Below are 13,903 nucleotides of genomic sequence, written 5' to 3'. Positions count from 1 at the left end.
TTATCTTATTGTCTTAATCCATTTTACCCATTATTTAATTTTCCTAATTGTTAGGAGGTCTAAACCACACTGCTGGTGCACTCTGTCTGTTCCCTCTTCTTCACAAACCTCTGAACACCTGAATATTGTCTCAAATATCATGTTTTGTCTTTTTTTTCCATTGCCCACCCTTAGATATACCCTTCTGTAGCTCTCCAAGCTGATGTAGCTTAAAGCTAAAAGCTTTACTTTCTAGTAATAGGATCTGCAACAACAACAGCCATTGCCTTTAGCAAGAAAGGTGTTCCTTGAAATTGTTCTAGTGTATTCTAATGAATGCTGTAGCCCTAAAGTGGTGCACGTGCTTTATCAGCTAAGGAGATCATAATTGAACTTGTTCTCAAAAACACCAGCTTCAGTTTGTGCACTCGTACTACACAGAAGGCAGGAGTGCTGAACTGATATTTTTATGTCTGCAGCATTGGTGGCTCTGTGGGTTAGGAAGACTGGTGCTGCTTCAAATACCAGGACTGACTGGGTACTCTTTGTTGTGCCCTTTGGCAAGATGCTTAACCCTTCATTGTCTCAGGCAGCATAGTTCAGGAGGTTGCTGGTTCAAATTCTAGGACCAAATGGGTACTTTTGGTTGTGGAGAGGCACTTTTCATTTCCTTTCAGGCACTGCTGTTTGGCTGGCAATACTGTGCTCCTCCCAGAACCAGGAGGTTGTTGGTTCAGATCCCAGGGCTGACTGGATACTCCTGGTCAGCTGACAATACTGTGTACCTCCTAGAATCCGGAGGTTGCTGGTCCAAATTCCAGAACTAACTGGGTAATCTTGGTTGTGCCCTTCGGCAAGGTACTTAACATTTCATTGTCCCAGGCAGCAGCAAGCCTGGAGGTTGCTGGTTCAATTTTCAGGACCAAGGGGGTACTTTTGGTTGTGGACTTGGGAGAGGCACTTAACCGTGCATTTCCTTAGGCACTGCTGTTTGGCTGGCAATACTGTGCTCCTCCCAGAACCAGAAGGTTGCTGGTTCAAATTCCAAGGCTGACTGGGTACTTTAAGTTGTGCCCTTGGACAAGGTAATCAGCCTTTCATTGCCCCAGGCAGCAGCAAGGCTTTGCACCTCCCAGAACCAGGAGGTTGCCGGTTCAAAATCCAGAACTGACAGGATACTTTTGGTTGTGCCCTTCAACAAGGTACTTAATTTTTCATTGCCCAGGGAAGCGCTGTTCAGCTGGCAATACTATTCTTCTGCCCGAACAAGGAGGTTGCTAAATCTCAGGACTGACTCTTGGATGTGCCCTTGGGCAAGGTACTTTATCTTTCACTGCCCCAGATGGTGCTGTTCAGCTGGCAATACTGTGCTTCTTTCAGATTGGGCATAGTTACACAGAAAAAATGATCGATTTTGAATGTTTGAGGTTGTCTGTTCTAAATCCAGTTAAACAGGATAAATTAGGCTCTCTCAGTGTTTTATTGGGGGGATTTTCACCAGTACTGATAAATCTGCAGAACCCCAAATTCAGCCTGTGTCATCAACACCTATTTTTGTTGACAGCGGCTGGGGACAGTACTGTCTGCTAAGAGTACACTACTGTTATTGGCGGCATGTATGCAGAGTGGAATTGCTGTGAGGAGAGCAAATTGCTCTGTCTAAATCCCTCCTACTGCTGTATGGAACAGCTGCAGGGCCTGGAATTCTTTATTTCCTTTCTTTATTGTGGAAATATGAACCGGAACCCGTGTGGTGTGGGCGTCTCTGGGGTGGGTTACTCTAGCAGTAGGAAGAGTGTGTGAAATACCGAATGTTTTATATAAATATCTGTGGAATAATATTTCTTTTTTCAGTTATCGGTGGTTGGTGGGAACGGTTTGTAACAGTGTGGACCTGTGAGACAGTCCAGGTTTTGAATGCTGAAATTTAATCTCTGGCCTGTGAAGGAATGCTGTCGACAAAAAGGAGTGAATTCTCTCGGCCGTCCCATTGTGCACTGTGTGCTCAGGTGGGCCAAAGAAGTGATAAGCCAGCTCTTTCTCTGGCCATGTGTGAACAAACACAAGGTGGCCCACACACTTACAGGCACACGCACACAAGCATACTTCCCCTCCCACCTGGTGCACAAGAGTATGCTGGTTGCTAGAGGGGTTTTAAAAGAGGCCATCACCCGTCAACAGTCGTCTTTCAAATTGAAAGGAGATTGCAATCAGTCACGCTGTGGGTGAGCGAGCCCTCCTCACACACACTCTTTCACTCTCCGCAGTGAGGGGGATCTCTGATCTCAGTAGTGTTCTAACACACATTTCCATTAACCAGCTCCGTATCCAATTCCTTGTCTGATAATGGTTCCTCTGCTTTGTTAACTTTTCCGGAGTGAATCCGTGGGCACGCTAAAGAGTGTGGAACATGGGATTCGCCCCCATAGTGAAAAGAAACACCTAACCTGCTAGGATTGCAGGAGTTTGGTGAGAATGTATCCGGAGTGTTATACTGAGGTGTTGTCTCGCTTGGACCGGTTCAGCGTTTAAAGTTGTCTCAGATCGCTGTGTCATGGTTTCTTTTGCACATAGAACGAACTGAACTCTTTCCAAAGTAACAAAAGTTCTATATAGAACCAGTTTTCTTTAAAGAAGTTTTTTTTAACCCCTTGGATTCTAGACTTATGTGTTAGGCTTCATTTTTAGACCATTATTTATTAACTATTGTAAAGTATTATGTTTTACAGTACATTATTCAGTATCCACTATTAATTATTCATTAACTACTGTGGATTTTTCCGTATCCACTGTGAATTAGTCAGGCTCTATTAAGCACCCATTATGAATTATGTAGTGTCTGCTATGAATTGTTAATATGATTTTAGTAAGCCCTATGAATGACTAAGTAACTACTATTAATTGTTCAAGTCAAGTAGCTTTTATTGTAATTTTAGCTCTGTACAAGTACACAGTGAAATTAAATTGTTTTTTCCAGAACAAGGGTGCCACATAGAACAAAAAACAATACAGTACAGACAAAAACAGTACAGTACAGACAAAAACAGTACAGACAAAAACAATACAGTACAGACAAAAACAGTACAGTACAGACAAAAACAATACAGTACAGAAAAACAATACAGTACAGGACAGACTGCAGAAAGTGCAACATGCAAGACAGTACAATAAATACAATAAATATGATTCAATTTTGAGTAGAGGTAATTGTTCAATATCCACTATGAATTATTTGGTGTCTGCTTTGAATTATTATTATTATTATTATTATTATTGTTATGTTTAATATGATTTTTTTTAATAACCACTATAAATTGCTCAGTAACTGCTATTAATTATTCAGTATCCACTATGACTCATTCAGGGTCTACTATGGCTTATTCAGTATCCACTATGAATTATTTAGGACCTACTCTGAATTACTAACTACTAGTTACTACTGTGAAGTATTCAATATCCACTTTAAATCAGTAAATCGGGATCTATTATGAATAATTTAGACTACACTGCGAATGAATCAGTATCCACTATGAATTGCTTCGTATCTATCTGTAATATACATTATTCAGTGCTATTTATCTGCTATTGACTATTCAGTATCTACTATCAATTATTCAGTATCCACTATCAATTATATAGGACCTATTATGGACTTTTTAGAACCCGCTATGAATTATTCGCTAATTACTACGAACGTTATGTATCTTATGTTGTTTAAAAGCAAGGAATTAAGCTGTTGGCCCACATACATGCCTTTCAGGTTCAAAGGGCTTAAATAACAATCTTTAAGATGGTTGCCATCATAGAGATTAATTAACATCAGCTAAGAGACTCCTGTGCTGGCCAACATCACACTGGGAGTGATGTGGGGAGAGGGTGCCATCTACCCAGCGAGAAAAAGTACAGTCAGCTGTGCTCTCTCAGGCTCTGGCTGCTGATGGCAAGAAGCATGACCCAAAGTAATAACAGATAAAATGGAGATACAAGGTTTTTGCGTGATCGCAACTATATATATAAACAGTGTGGGACAAAATACATGTAAATGTGTTCATCAGTTATCGTAAATCCCTTAATGCAGTGCCCTGTTCTCAGCGCCATGAACAGAGCGATCTACATGCAGTAAATAGATGCTGTAAAAGGAGCGTCTGGAAAGGCCTGCTCAGACAGAAGAGGCTGTGTAAGGAGTGGAAACGAGCGTGTGAGATTAGAGTGGAGGGTTTAATAATAAAGCAGAATGGAGGTTGAAGCGGACAGGACAGCAGGTGCAGACAGCGCTGTGTACACTGCCGGACCGGTTGTGTCTACACAGCACTGTTTGAACAGCAGGCCACCTCTACAGGTAAACATTTCCCCTCCAAGCTCACGCACTAATACCTGCTACCTGCACAGGTGGGGGAAGCGCCGTGGCAAGCGCTCATCAGCCAGAAGGAGGGCTGATCTCTCCTGGGGTGACAGGAGTGGGGGACGAAGGCTGTATCTTTTTTTCCTTTTTTTTTTTTTTTGCAAGAAGCCAAATGCAAACATCCTTCTCGGAAGGGATGTTTAGAAAGAGGTGAGGCGTGAAGAATGAAACAGGCTGCTCATCACCCTTGCTCACCTGCTCGGCATGACCGCAGCCATTAAAGGTACAGCGGGCAGGAAAGGCCCTCTAATAGCATTGAGGCTGCGTTTCAGTCACAGTCTGTCTGTTTCTTAAACACTGCCCGGACTGCTCCAGCTTTCATGCACATCCAGCCCGGCTGCCTTGCTGACTGACGGGTTTTGCCTGCAAATCTGAGTCTGCTCAATCATCCTTTACGGCACAGCGGGTCAGAAGGTCAGCGTCTGCTTCAGGGCGCCGCGGTATTAGTGTTTAATGTTTAATCTGCCGACTGTTTTGAAGGTTAGTCGAGTATTCAGAGCTGTTGAATGGTGTGTTTCCGCTGGTAAAACACTGTGGAATATTAGAATATGTAGAATAATATGCTGTCAAAGTAAAGTTCTTGATATGATGGTGACGAGAACCCAGTTAGAAAACCACAGGTTTGGTTGCAGAACTTATCCGTGATCTCCAGCCACTGTATGGATTTGTTCAGTTCCACGAGCAGCTCATCTGATACTTTAATAAAGGACTCATTACATGATGAGGATTCACTGGTAACTGTAATTCTGGCCTTCCTCAGCCATAATCTGCTAATTTCGAAACTTCTGCAGCACCATAGCAGTCGAACGGCAGCAGAGCACATTACACTGTTGATCACTAATAATGTTATGTATGTATCTGCATGAAGGGGGTTGTGGTACAGGGCACAGAGGAACCTGAAAAGCATGATTATGCTAAAGAATCCTGGATTCTCTCAGTCCAGTGAGGCTGAGGAGTGCAGTGCTATGCTACAGAATACTGAGCAACATGATGAACAACATATACAACTCCAGTTTTGGACTGAAATACTCCTCCAGATCAGTAGTTCGTTGTATTACTGATCAAACTGACAGTGGCAGCCCAGAAGAGTATGTAGTGGTAATTCAGGCTGCACCCTCGGCTAATGCTGGAGCTAACTACGGCTAGCTATTTATACTGTGCTTTGAAGGATGGCAGATTTCCCTCAGATTTGAATCTGTTTGATTGCAAGGCTTTGTTCCTGCGCTCTGAACTGTGTGTGAGACTACAAGAGTTCTTGTGTGTGTGTGTGTGTGTGTGTGTGTGTGTGTCTGTAGTCACTATTTATTTCCAGATCAGACTGGTTTTCCCTCCTTGTCAGCGCATTCATACCTTTTAAAACAGTCACTCAGGTAACATTAAAATCAGACTGAAAAAGCATTGTGCGAGGATACTTAAGATGATTGGTGTGTCCGTGTGTGTGTGTGTGTGTGTGTGCTTGCTGAAGTGCCAATGCCTGCAGCACAGTGCTCCGGTATGACCAGAATGTGAACTCTGTTTGGTTGCACTCTTTGTGTTTTTTTTTCTGAGAGCCGATGGAAGTGACTGGAGTACAAAGCCTCTGTAACCCTGACCACCCTGTAAAACTCCGCTACAGACCTACATCCCCCCCCCCCCCCCCCCCCCCACACACACACACACACACACAAACCTCCCCCCTGCCAACCCCTAAAAACACAGCACCACTCAACACAGCACCTCATCTCTGTGACAGTCTCTGAAAGCTCGGCCCCCTCTCAGTGTTTCAGCACCCCCCCCTCTATTCTCCTGTCTGTCAGCTCAAGTTGAGGTGTGGGATTTTTGTACAAACTCAGTCGGAGCTGGAGAGTGTATTTTGGCACTGGAGCACACTGATGACGGAAAAAAAGTCTGTGGTGAACGATCAAACTATGCTATGCGAAGGTTTTTCCTTCCTCTACCTCTTAATTACATTCTGTGCTAGCTGTGCCTTAGCTGTCCATCGTGTCCGAAGATGACGATTGCTTCAGGGGTAGGAGGTGGGAATGGGTGGGGGGAGTTCATGCCATTGGCGTTGATGCCACTTCTAGAGCCACACACACCACAGTTGGAGCAAGTGTAATCTGATGTTGGGGTGATACCAGCTGCCGCTGGTGTCGTTGGGCCCGTCTTACAGTCCTCCTATGCAGAAAGATGGTCTTTATTTGCTCTGCTGCTTTGATACAGATGGTTTGGCATGTTGACCTCTTGAATGCTAGGCTAGTGCTAGGGCCTCAAGGTGGCTTGGATTGATGTTGTAACCCTCAGGAGTTTCCTAGTATAGTCCTTATAGCGCCTTTTCTGAGCACGAGCAGCTCGTTTTGAGTTGTTCAGTTGCCCAAACAGTATAGCGTTAGTTAGCGTTAGCTTTTAGCTTAGATTCATCATATGCTGAGTTTGAGCTGCCCTTCTGCGGACACTAGCACAGAAAAAGTCTAGCGTCTGGAGGCTTCTCTTCAGTACCAAAACTATATTTTCCACTATATTCAACTATATTTTTATATTTGCCTGGGGCCTTCGCTAGACAACTGGGTGTATGTTCAGTTTTGTGGGGGTAAATATGACAAGATAAGACTCATTTCGGGTTATAGGATTGCCGCTTTCTAGCTCTGTCTTGGTTATGCTCTTATAGTTATCATTGGTAATCACTACTAAAGCCTTTAGGGGCGTCTGTGCATTATTCTGTATTGGCCATGGTCCCTCCTTTAGACATAGCCCTGATCTTATCATTGCTAGACACTGATTTATGGTCCCTAACAGATTGTCCCTGTTTTTTACCCTGTGTTTCAGTGAGAGGCACGAAGACGGTCACCAGCCAATATGGAGAGACCATTGTAGTGCCATGCAACGATGGCGACAACAAGCCACCTGAGCTGATTTTCACCAAATGGAAATATGTAAGTCTGTGTTTTGGTTGTACTCTGTGCATGTGTGAGCACTGGATTCCTTGTGTATTCCTGGTTGCCTGAAATATACAAGCGTTTCCATGCAGATGAATAAATAGTATTCCAAATTGGACAACTCAGCTGTCACGTCTGCAACAACGCTGGCCCTCAAAATGTCATTTTATTGTCACATACCCCAAAGAGTATGTCAAGTCATTTCTTACCAGCCGCAGTGTTCTGTGCAGGACAGGTATTCTAGAGTAGCACAGTGTATGACACATTGGTAACAATGTTGTTTGTGTGTGTGTGTGTGTGTGTGTGTGTGTGTGGTGTTGCCTCCAGACTACAGATGATGGCTCTTCAGGAGACCTTTTGGTAAAACAGGCCCTGAAGGATGATGCAAAGATCTCGGCTCCAGACAGCTACAAAAACCGTATTAGCATCACGCCCGAATCCAGCCTGCTGATTACCCAAGCCACCCTCTCTGACCAGAGAGTCTTTACCTGCATTGTGGTCTCCTCAGCTAATCTGTATGAATACCCTGTAAGGGTGGAAGTGCGAAGTGAGTACAGCTTCCTATGCACATCTATACACGCTCATTATAGTGACTTTTCAAGGAATGTTCCAGAGTCTGTCTACTGCCTACATCAATTACCGCAGACATACATTTCCAGACGTTTCGTTGTATGAAATAAAAAAATACCCAGAATACTCAATGACATCACAGCACACGTTAAATAGAAGCCAGTAGGCAGATACTTAATGAACTGTGTGTTGGCTTCTACTATAACTGTGTTTTGAATGAGTCCCTAAACACAGGGAAATGATTGGCCTTAACAATCAATCATATATATATATATATATATATATATATATATATATATATATATATATATATATATATATATATATATAGTCACACTGGTGACTAGACACAGCCTCAAGGGCACCTCAGCTGAAAAGAGGGAGGACAACGCACAGTTCCATCACTCCCCCTACCCCCACTTGTTCTGGTCCAAGCCTGCCCCCCCCAGACTTAGAGAAAAGGTTGAAAAATACAGAAATAATTCTTTAAGATATTAATGAAGTACTGATTCTACATCATTCTCCTTTTCTGTGTCCTGAGATGTGTCATTGTTATTTCATAAAATACATCATTAAATTTACTTTATGTGGTAAATATATACAGTACTGTGCAAAATGTAAATTACTTAGTAAAATACTAATATTACAATAAAAACAAACAACGCAAAAGTAGTGGCTTAATGTCTCCTCATGGGAGTCCAGAATTATGTTTTAGAAGACGATGGAACGATTGGATATGTATCTGTTTGCATTGCACAAGACCCCACGGCCACATGCAATACGAGCCTCACTCACGTTAGCAGAACCGCATTAAAGCCAGTGTAGAAACCCACTCAGTGTGCAGGGTTTTTACTGTATCTGAATCAAACTGGAACAAACATGTCTCATGGGGGAAGCAGAGTAAAGGCTTTTAACACCACTAACCGAATACTACACTCAGAAGAAAATCACTCAGCCCAGTACAGTGAATATCAGAACACAGCAGAGCAAGAAGACACCACCACCATTGTCGAGATGACTGGCTTTAACACTAAAAACCCTGTGTCAGTCTGACCCACTTATACCTAGAAACACAGAGCTGCGGTCATCTGACCGCTGTGGCAACCTGCTAGAGGCACCATTTTGGTTTTTACAGACTTGCGTAGCGAGTCAGAGGTCAAAAGACCAGATAGTCTTTATACAAGGAGCGATTATTACTGACAAATAATGGTAGCCAATGGTGCTTAGTTCACCTGTCATGCAATTCTGATTAGATTTTCAGAGATTATTTCATTTTAGCCCTTCTATCATTCATCTTAGTGTTTTGAATTATGACCGATTGGCAGATTCCCATTTTGCATAATTTAATTGTTGTGTGACAGATTGACAGTATTAGTATTAGCTGTACAACAGACTTGGCATATATTCAATATAATAACAAGTTGGGTTTTTTTTTGTAAAAACATGTTCATTTTCTTAATATTACTGGACAGTTAAATGTAAAGTATTATATTTATATATTCATATATGTATTTGGAGCACTGCTGTGTTTCTTATAATTAATGTAATTAATGCATAAAATGTATATGTATAGCCTGTGCCTAAACCCTCTGCACAGTACTGTATATCTATGACAGCATGCAGCATATTTCTTCAGCCTAGTGTGTTTTATGATGCTGATCAACTCTTTTGTTTCTCTTTTTATTTCTTAGAGAAGCCTTCAGCTCCAGAGATCAAGAACAAAGCGAGTCAGCTGGAAAATGGCAAACTGACACCGGTGAGTCCTCTTTAAACTATGCTCTTTGGGTTCCAGGAATGCTACCACCACTGAAAAGACCTCATTACATTCACTAGACCAATCCTAAACTCTAGGACAGCGCAGACATGTCAAGAGTGTTTGTAACAAATACCTTCCCCTCTCCCCATGCCCTTGGGCATTTTCCTCGACTGTGAGAACACACCTGCAGGCAACATCCAAAATGGCAGTGGGGGCTAGCCTATTAGAGAGATCAGAGAACGAACACACACTTATAGAGAGTGCTCAGATGAAGTGCTACTGTTAGAGAGATGGTCCCCCACAGACATTTAAGCCCGAGCTGGAGTGCAAAACGTCAGCTTTGAGGCGCTGCACTGATGCAGAGAGCTGTAGGACAGAGGAAAAAGTGAGATTACTTTTATCAGGGCAGTAAAAAGGAGATTAGTCATAGCAAATTCCACCCTGCATGCACTCACCTCATGTAAACCCCTGTGTAGCTGGACTTGTTAACAGAATTTGGTTGTTTTTAGTCGTGGCCTGGCTTGGATGGGTGAGTAAAAAAAGGATGCACATAGTATTCAAATATTTCGGATAATCAAATATACCTGTCTCAGATTGTGGAGTAGGAGGATTTGGGCTCAAGTGGACCTGAATGAGGTCAGGGAAGCTACAGGAAAATCAGGGCCTTGTGATGCCACACCTTAATCTACAGAAAATGAAATTGTAGAATTTGTTGAAGCACGAGGAGGCAAACCCAAGAGCTGCACTCTGTATCTGCACAGCACTCCTAATGACTGACTCTGTGGCTCTGAAAGATGGCTATCCTACCCCATTTGGACCACTATATCCCAGGGGCAGGGGTGGCTCAGCGGTTAGAGTGCCGCGATATCGATAACAGGGTTGTGGGTTTGATACCCAGGCTCGGCAAGCTGCCACTGTTGGGCCCTTGAGCAAGGCCCTTTACCCTCTCTGCTCCCCGGGCGCTGGAGTTGGCTGCCCACTGCTCTGGGTGTGTGTGTACTCACTGCCCCTAGTTCACTAGTGAGTGTGTGTTCATTACCACAGATGGGTTAAATGCGGAGTACACATTTTGCTGTGCAGTGTACACTGTACAGGGACAAATATGTGCACCTTTACCTTTATATAAGGCTAAGAATGTTAGACCTTTGGTGTTTAAGTGTCATGCAAAAATCCTTACGTCTTCGCTTTTGTAGATTTCACTTTTTTGACATAATATAAACCTGGCAGTTGTTCTTTACATTGTATCAAAATTTCATGATGAACTGACCAGTAGAAATGCTCCAGAATGACTTGGAATTAAATTTTGAAAGGTAAGAAGGTTTTTTCCATCCATATTTTATGTTACAGTGATGATATGTACCATTACAACGATCAATAAATTGCTGTAGAATGCTATTCTGGCATACTGTAGTGAGTCTGCTGTTTATGTAGTGAGGCAGTGTTTTATGGCTCAATATCAGACACATAAAAGACAGAGGCAGGTGGTGTGTTGCTGTTTTTTTCGGGGTGGTAAAGAGGACTTGCTTTTGGATAACCACCTACTGAAATCTTGTCCTGTTCAAAGCTCAGCCGCTTTGTTTACACGCCATGTAAGCGTCTTTGAGCAGCTCATGTTAAAAACATTTGGCCTGGCCGAAGACGAGGCTGAGGGTTGGCTCGGGGGCGAGTGCTGACAGGAAAAGAGAAGAAAGAGAGGAAGTTTTAAGGAAGTACACTAAGCTACATCTAAGGTAGACCCACCGACTGCTCCATGGCCTTGTTAAAAGTGCCAGACTCTGAGAGGAGTGTGTGTGTGTGTGTATGTGTGTTTAGGATGAGTGATCATGGTCTTCAGAGAGTATTCTGTCTCTCTCTCTCTCTCTCTCTCTTCTTTTATGTGATCTTGCACCTGTGCTTATGCGTCATCCTACCAGCTTCTTAGCCATTATCGCTCCTTATCATGAGTGCCTCTCTCTCTCTCTCTCTCTCTCTCTCTCTCTCTCTCTCTCTCTCTCCCTCTCTCTGTGTTTCTCTTTTTCTCCTTTATTAAATGAGCTCCTACTCCCCCTGAAAAGCAGTTTTCACACTTCCATTTTCTACAGACTAGTGTAAGCAGAGAGATATAGATCTTCCCACCTTCCCCACCTTTTTGTTCTTTATTATAATAACTCTAATAATAACTTTGCAGGCACTGCCTGGCAGTGGGAGCTTACCAATGTTTGTCATTCCAGGTAACAGAGGGAGACAGAGAGAGAGGGTGAGAGATAAACAGAAGGAAAGAGAGATAAAGAGAAAGAGAGAGAGCATAAGAGAGAGACACAGACAGATACATATGGCAGGCTGCTTTAGCCTACAGTGGCACCAGCAATAGAAGTCGTGACTCAGTTCACTAGTAAAAACCTACACTCAGGATCTCTGTAATGGAAATGTGCCTAGTAGAAATTCTAAGTTCAGATTTTAATCTCATTATTTTACCTATAATAACATTTTACCAGTAAACGTTCTAATTAGAAATATCTACAATTATTTTTTTTGCAAGTAGATATTGTAGTTCCAGATATCTACACTGTAATTCTGACTAGTAAAAAGTACATTCCACATATCTGTAAATTAATTTCAGTGCAAATATTAATTCTGAATATCTTATTTAGTTTATGCTATATATATTATATTATTATATTATATGTATTATACATTAATATAAATAAGATAAATTGTAAAAAAAAAAAAAAAAAACCTGATCATTTTATGTCTTACAGTGATCAGTTTAAATGGTTTAGTTATTAGAATTGATGTCTAATTTAGCAGGTTTAAAGGGGAGCTTGTACAGAAAGTACTGTTATTGTCTACATAAAAGAAATAATGACCATTGCTGTACAGTTATCATGTTTTCAAAGGAGGATTTGTTTTCTGGTTTCCTGTTTCTTCTAGTTCTTGTTTACGGTCATTGTTTGCTTTGTTCGATTCTGTTTTTCCTCCATCCTGAATGGATAAGAATAACCCTACTATTCAGTTATAAATCCTAATACAGAATACAGAATATTAGTCCAGGGTACAGTTATTTGGTACCCTGAGTCCCACAGGGTTCTATGTAAGGGTATATAAAACGGGTGTTAATTATTACAGTAAGATTGTTATAAGAGACAACATGTGGGCTTACATACAGAATCTAAGGGGTTTAACTGAATACTGGAAAATGTGAATGTGTCTCTTATTGTTGATAATACGCTACAATTATTACAGATCTCTTTAATTTGACTTTTGTAGTCAAGGAATTGCTAGATAAAGAAGTGAGATGAAATAGGGCTGGTAAAATGACATGTTGGCTGTGCTCTGGCAATAGTCCGAGTCAGAATATTTTAATAGATCTGTTTAATTTGATATTACTATTAAACATATCTATTTAATTTGATATTACTATTAAACATTTCATAGTTGACATATGAAATGATCATTTCAATGAGTAAGAATTTGCCTATTACTGGAAGAAATATACAAAAATACAGTACACCCACACACACACTGGTTTGATGTTTCAGTCACAGGGCTGTGGTGGCTCTGATAATGTAGCCACATGAGCAGAGGTGATGTCACCGTGCCAGGGTAATTTCCCACGCCACTTTGAGCCCTCCTCAAGCCCAACCACAGGCATGACTGCATACAGTAAATCCCAGGGGCCACAGCACTCCCTGCCAAAACACTCAAAGCCACACCCAGCAAAAAGCACCAAAAAGCACCAGGCTTCCGCTTCAACGGTAGAAAGAAGTCCCCCAGAATGCCTCTATAAGAGACTCAGTCATGATTAAAGTCATTGTTTATATAAATCTGAACTCAAAGGTCATTAGTGCATGCTTCCTGGAACGCCTTGCGTAGAAGCTGTGTCACTCGGCTCTTTCCCAGCCAGTCAGAAACACACTGCTCTGCGAGCTGAAGTGAAACCGATAACACTTTCTGGATCAAAGATCAGCAAGTGTTCAAAAGAACCTGCTGAGCAGTAAAGAGGGAAGGTTTCAGGTTTGTGATCTGGTTCAGCCCCAGTGATTGAGCGCACACTGTGTGTGTGTGTCTGTGTGTGTTTGTTTTTGCACATTTACTGGACAAAACTGGCTCGAAATTCCAAATAAGGTAGGCATGTGAAAACAGATGCTCCAAAACATTATGACCACCTGCCTGCTTTACAGAATGTGTAAACTCTAAAACACCGCCCTGGTGGAGGAAATAGAGAGCATTGTTTCCACTATTACATAGAGGTGAGCGGCGATCATGCTCCCATTGGTCGCTTTGGGTCCAAATAAAGCAGGA

General features: G+C 42.1%; 1 protein-coding gene across 2 annotated transcripts in view; it reads left to right on the top strand.

The window, feature by feature from the left end:
* The window catches only part of alcama (activated leukocyte cell adhesion molecule a), an 88,629-nt gene that overhangs the window by 58,388 nt on the left and 16,338 nt on the right, over positions 1 to 13,903 (top strand). For both annotated transcript variants that reach the window (XM_072658600.1, XM_072658599.1), the window contains exons 2-4: positions 7,187 to 7,293; positions 7,624 to 7,843; positions 9,558 to 9,622. In XM_072658600.1, the coding sequence (XP_072514701.1) occupies positions 7,187 to 7,293; positions 7,624 to 7,843; positions 9,558 to 9,622 (392 nt within the window). The remainder of the gene's footprint in view (positions 1 to 7,186; positions 7,294 to 7,623; positions 7,844 to 9,557; positions 9,623 to 13,903) is intronic.

Source organism: Salminus brasiliensis, chromosome 16, assembly GCF_030463535.1.
Source record: "Salminus brasiliensis chromosome 16, fSalBra1.hap2, whole genome shotgun sequence".
Classification (NCBI taxonomy): domain Eukaryota; kingdom Metazoa; phylum Chordata; class Actinopteri; order Characiformes; family Bryconidae; genus Salminus; species Salminus brasiliensis.
The sequence above is the reverse complement of the archived record's forward strand: the minus strand, read 5'-3'. Positions and strand labels throughout refer to the sequence as shown.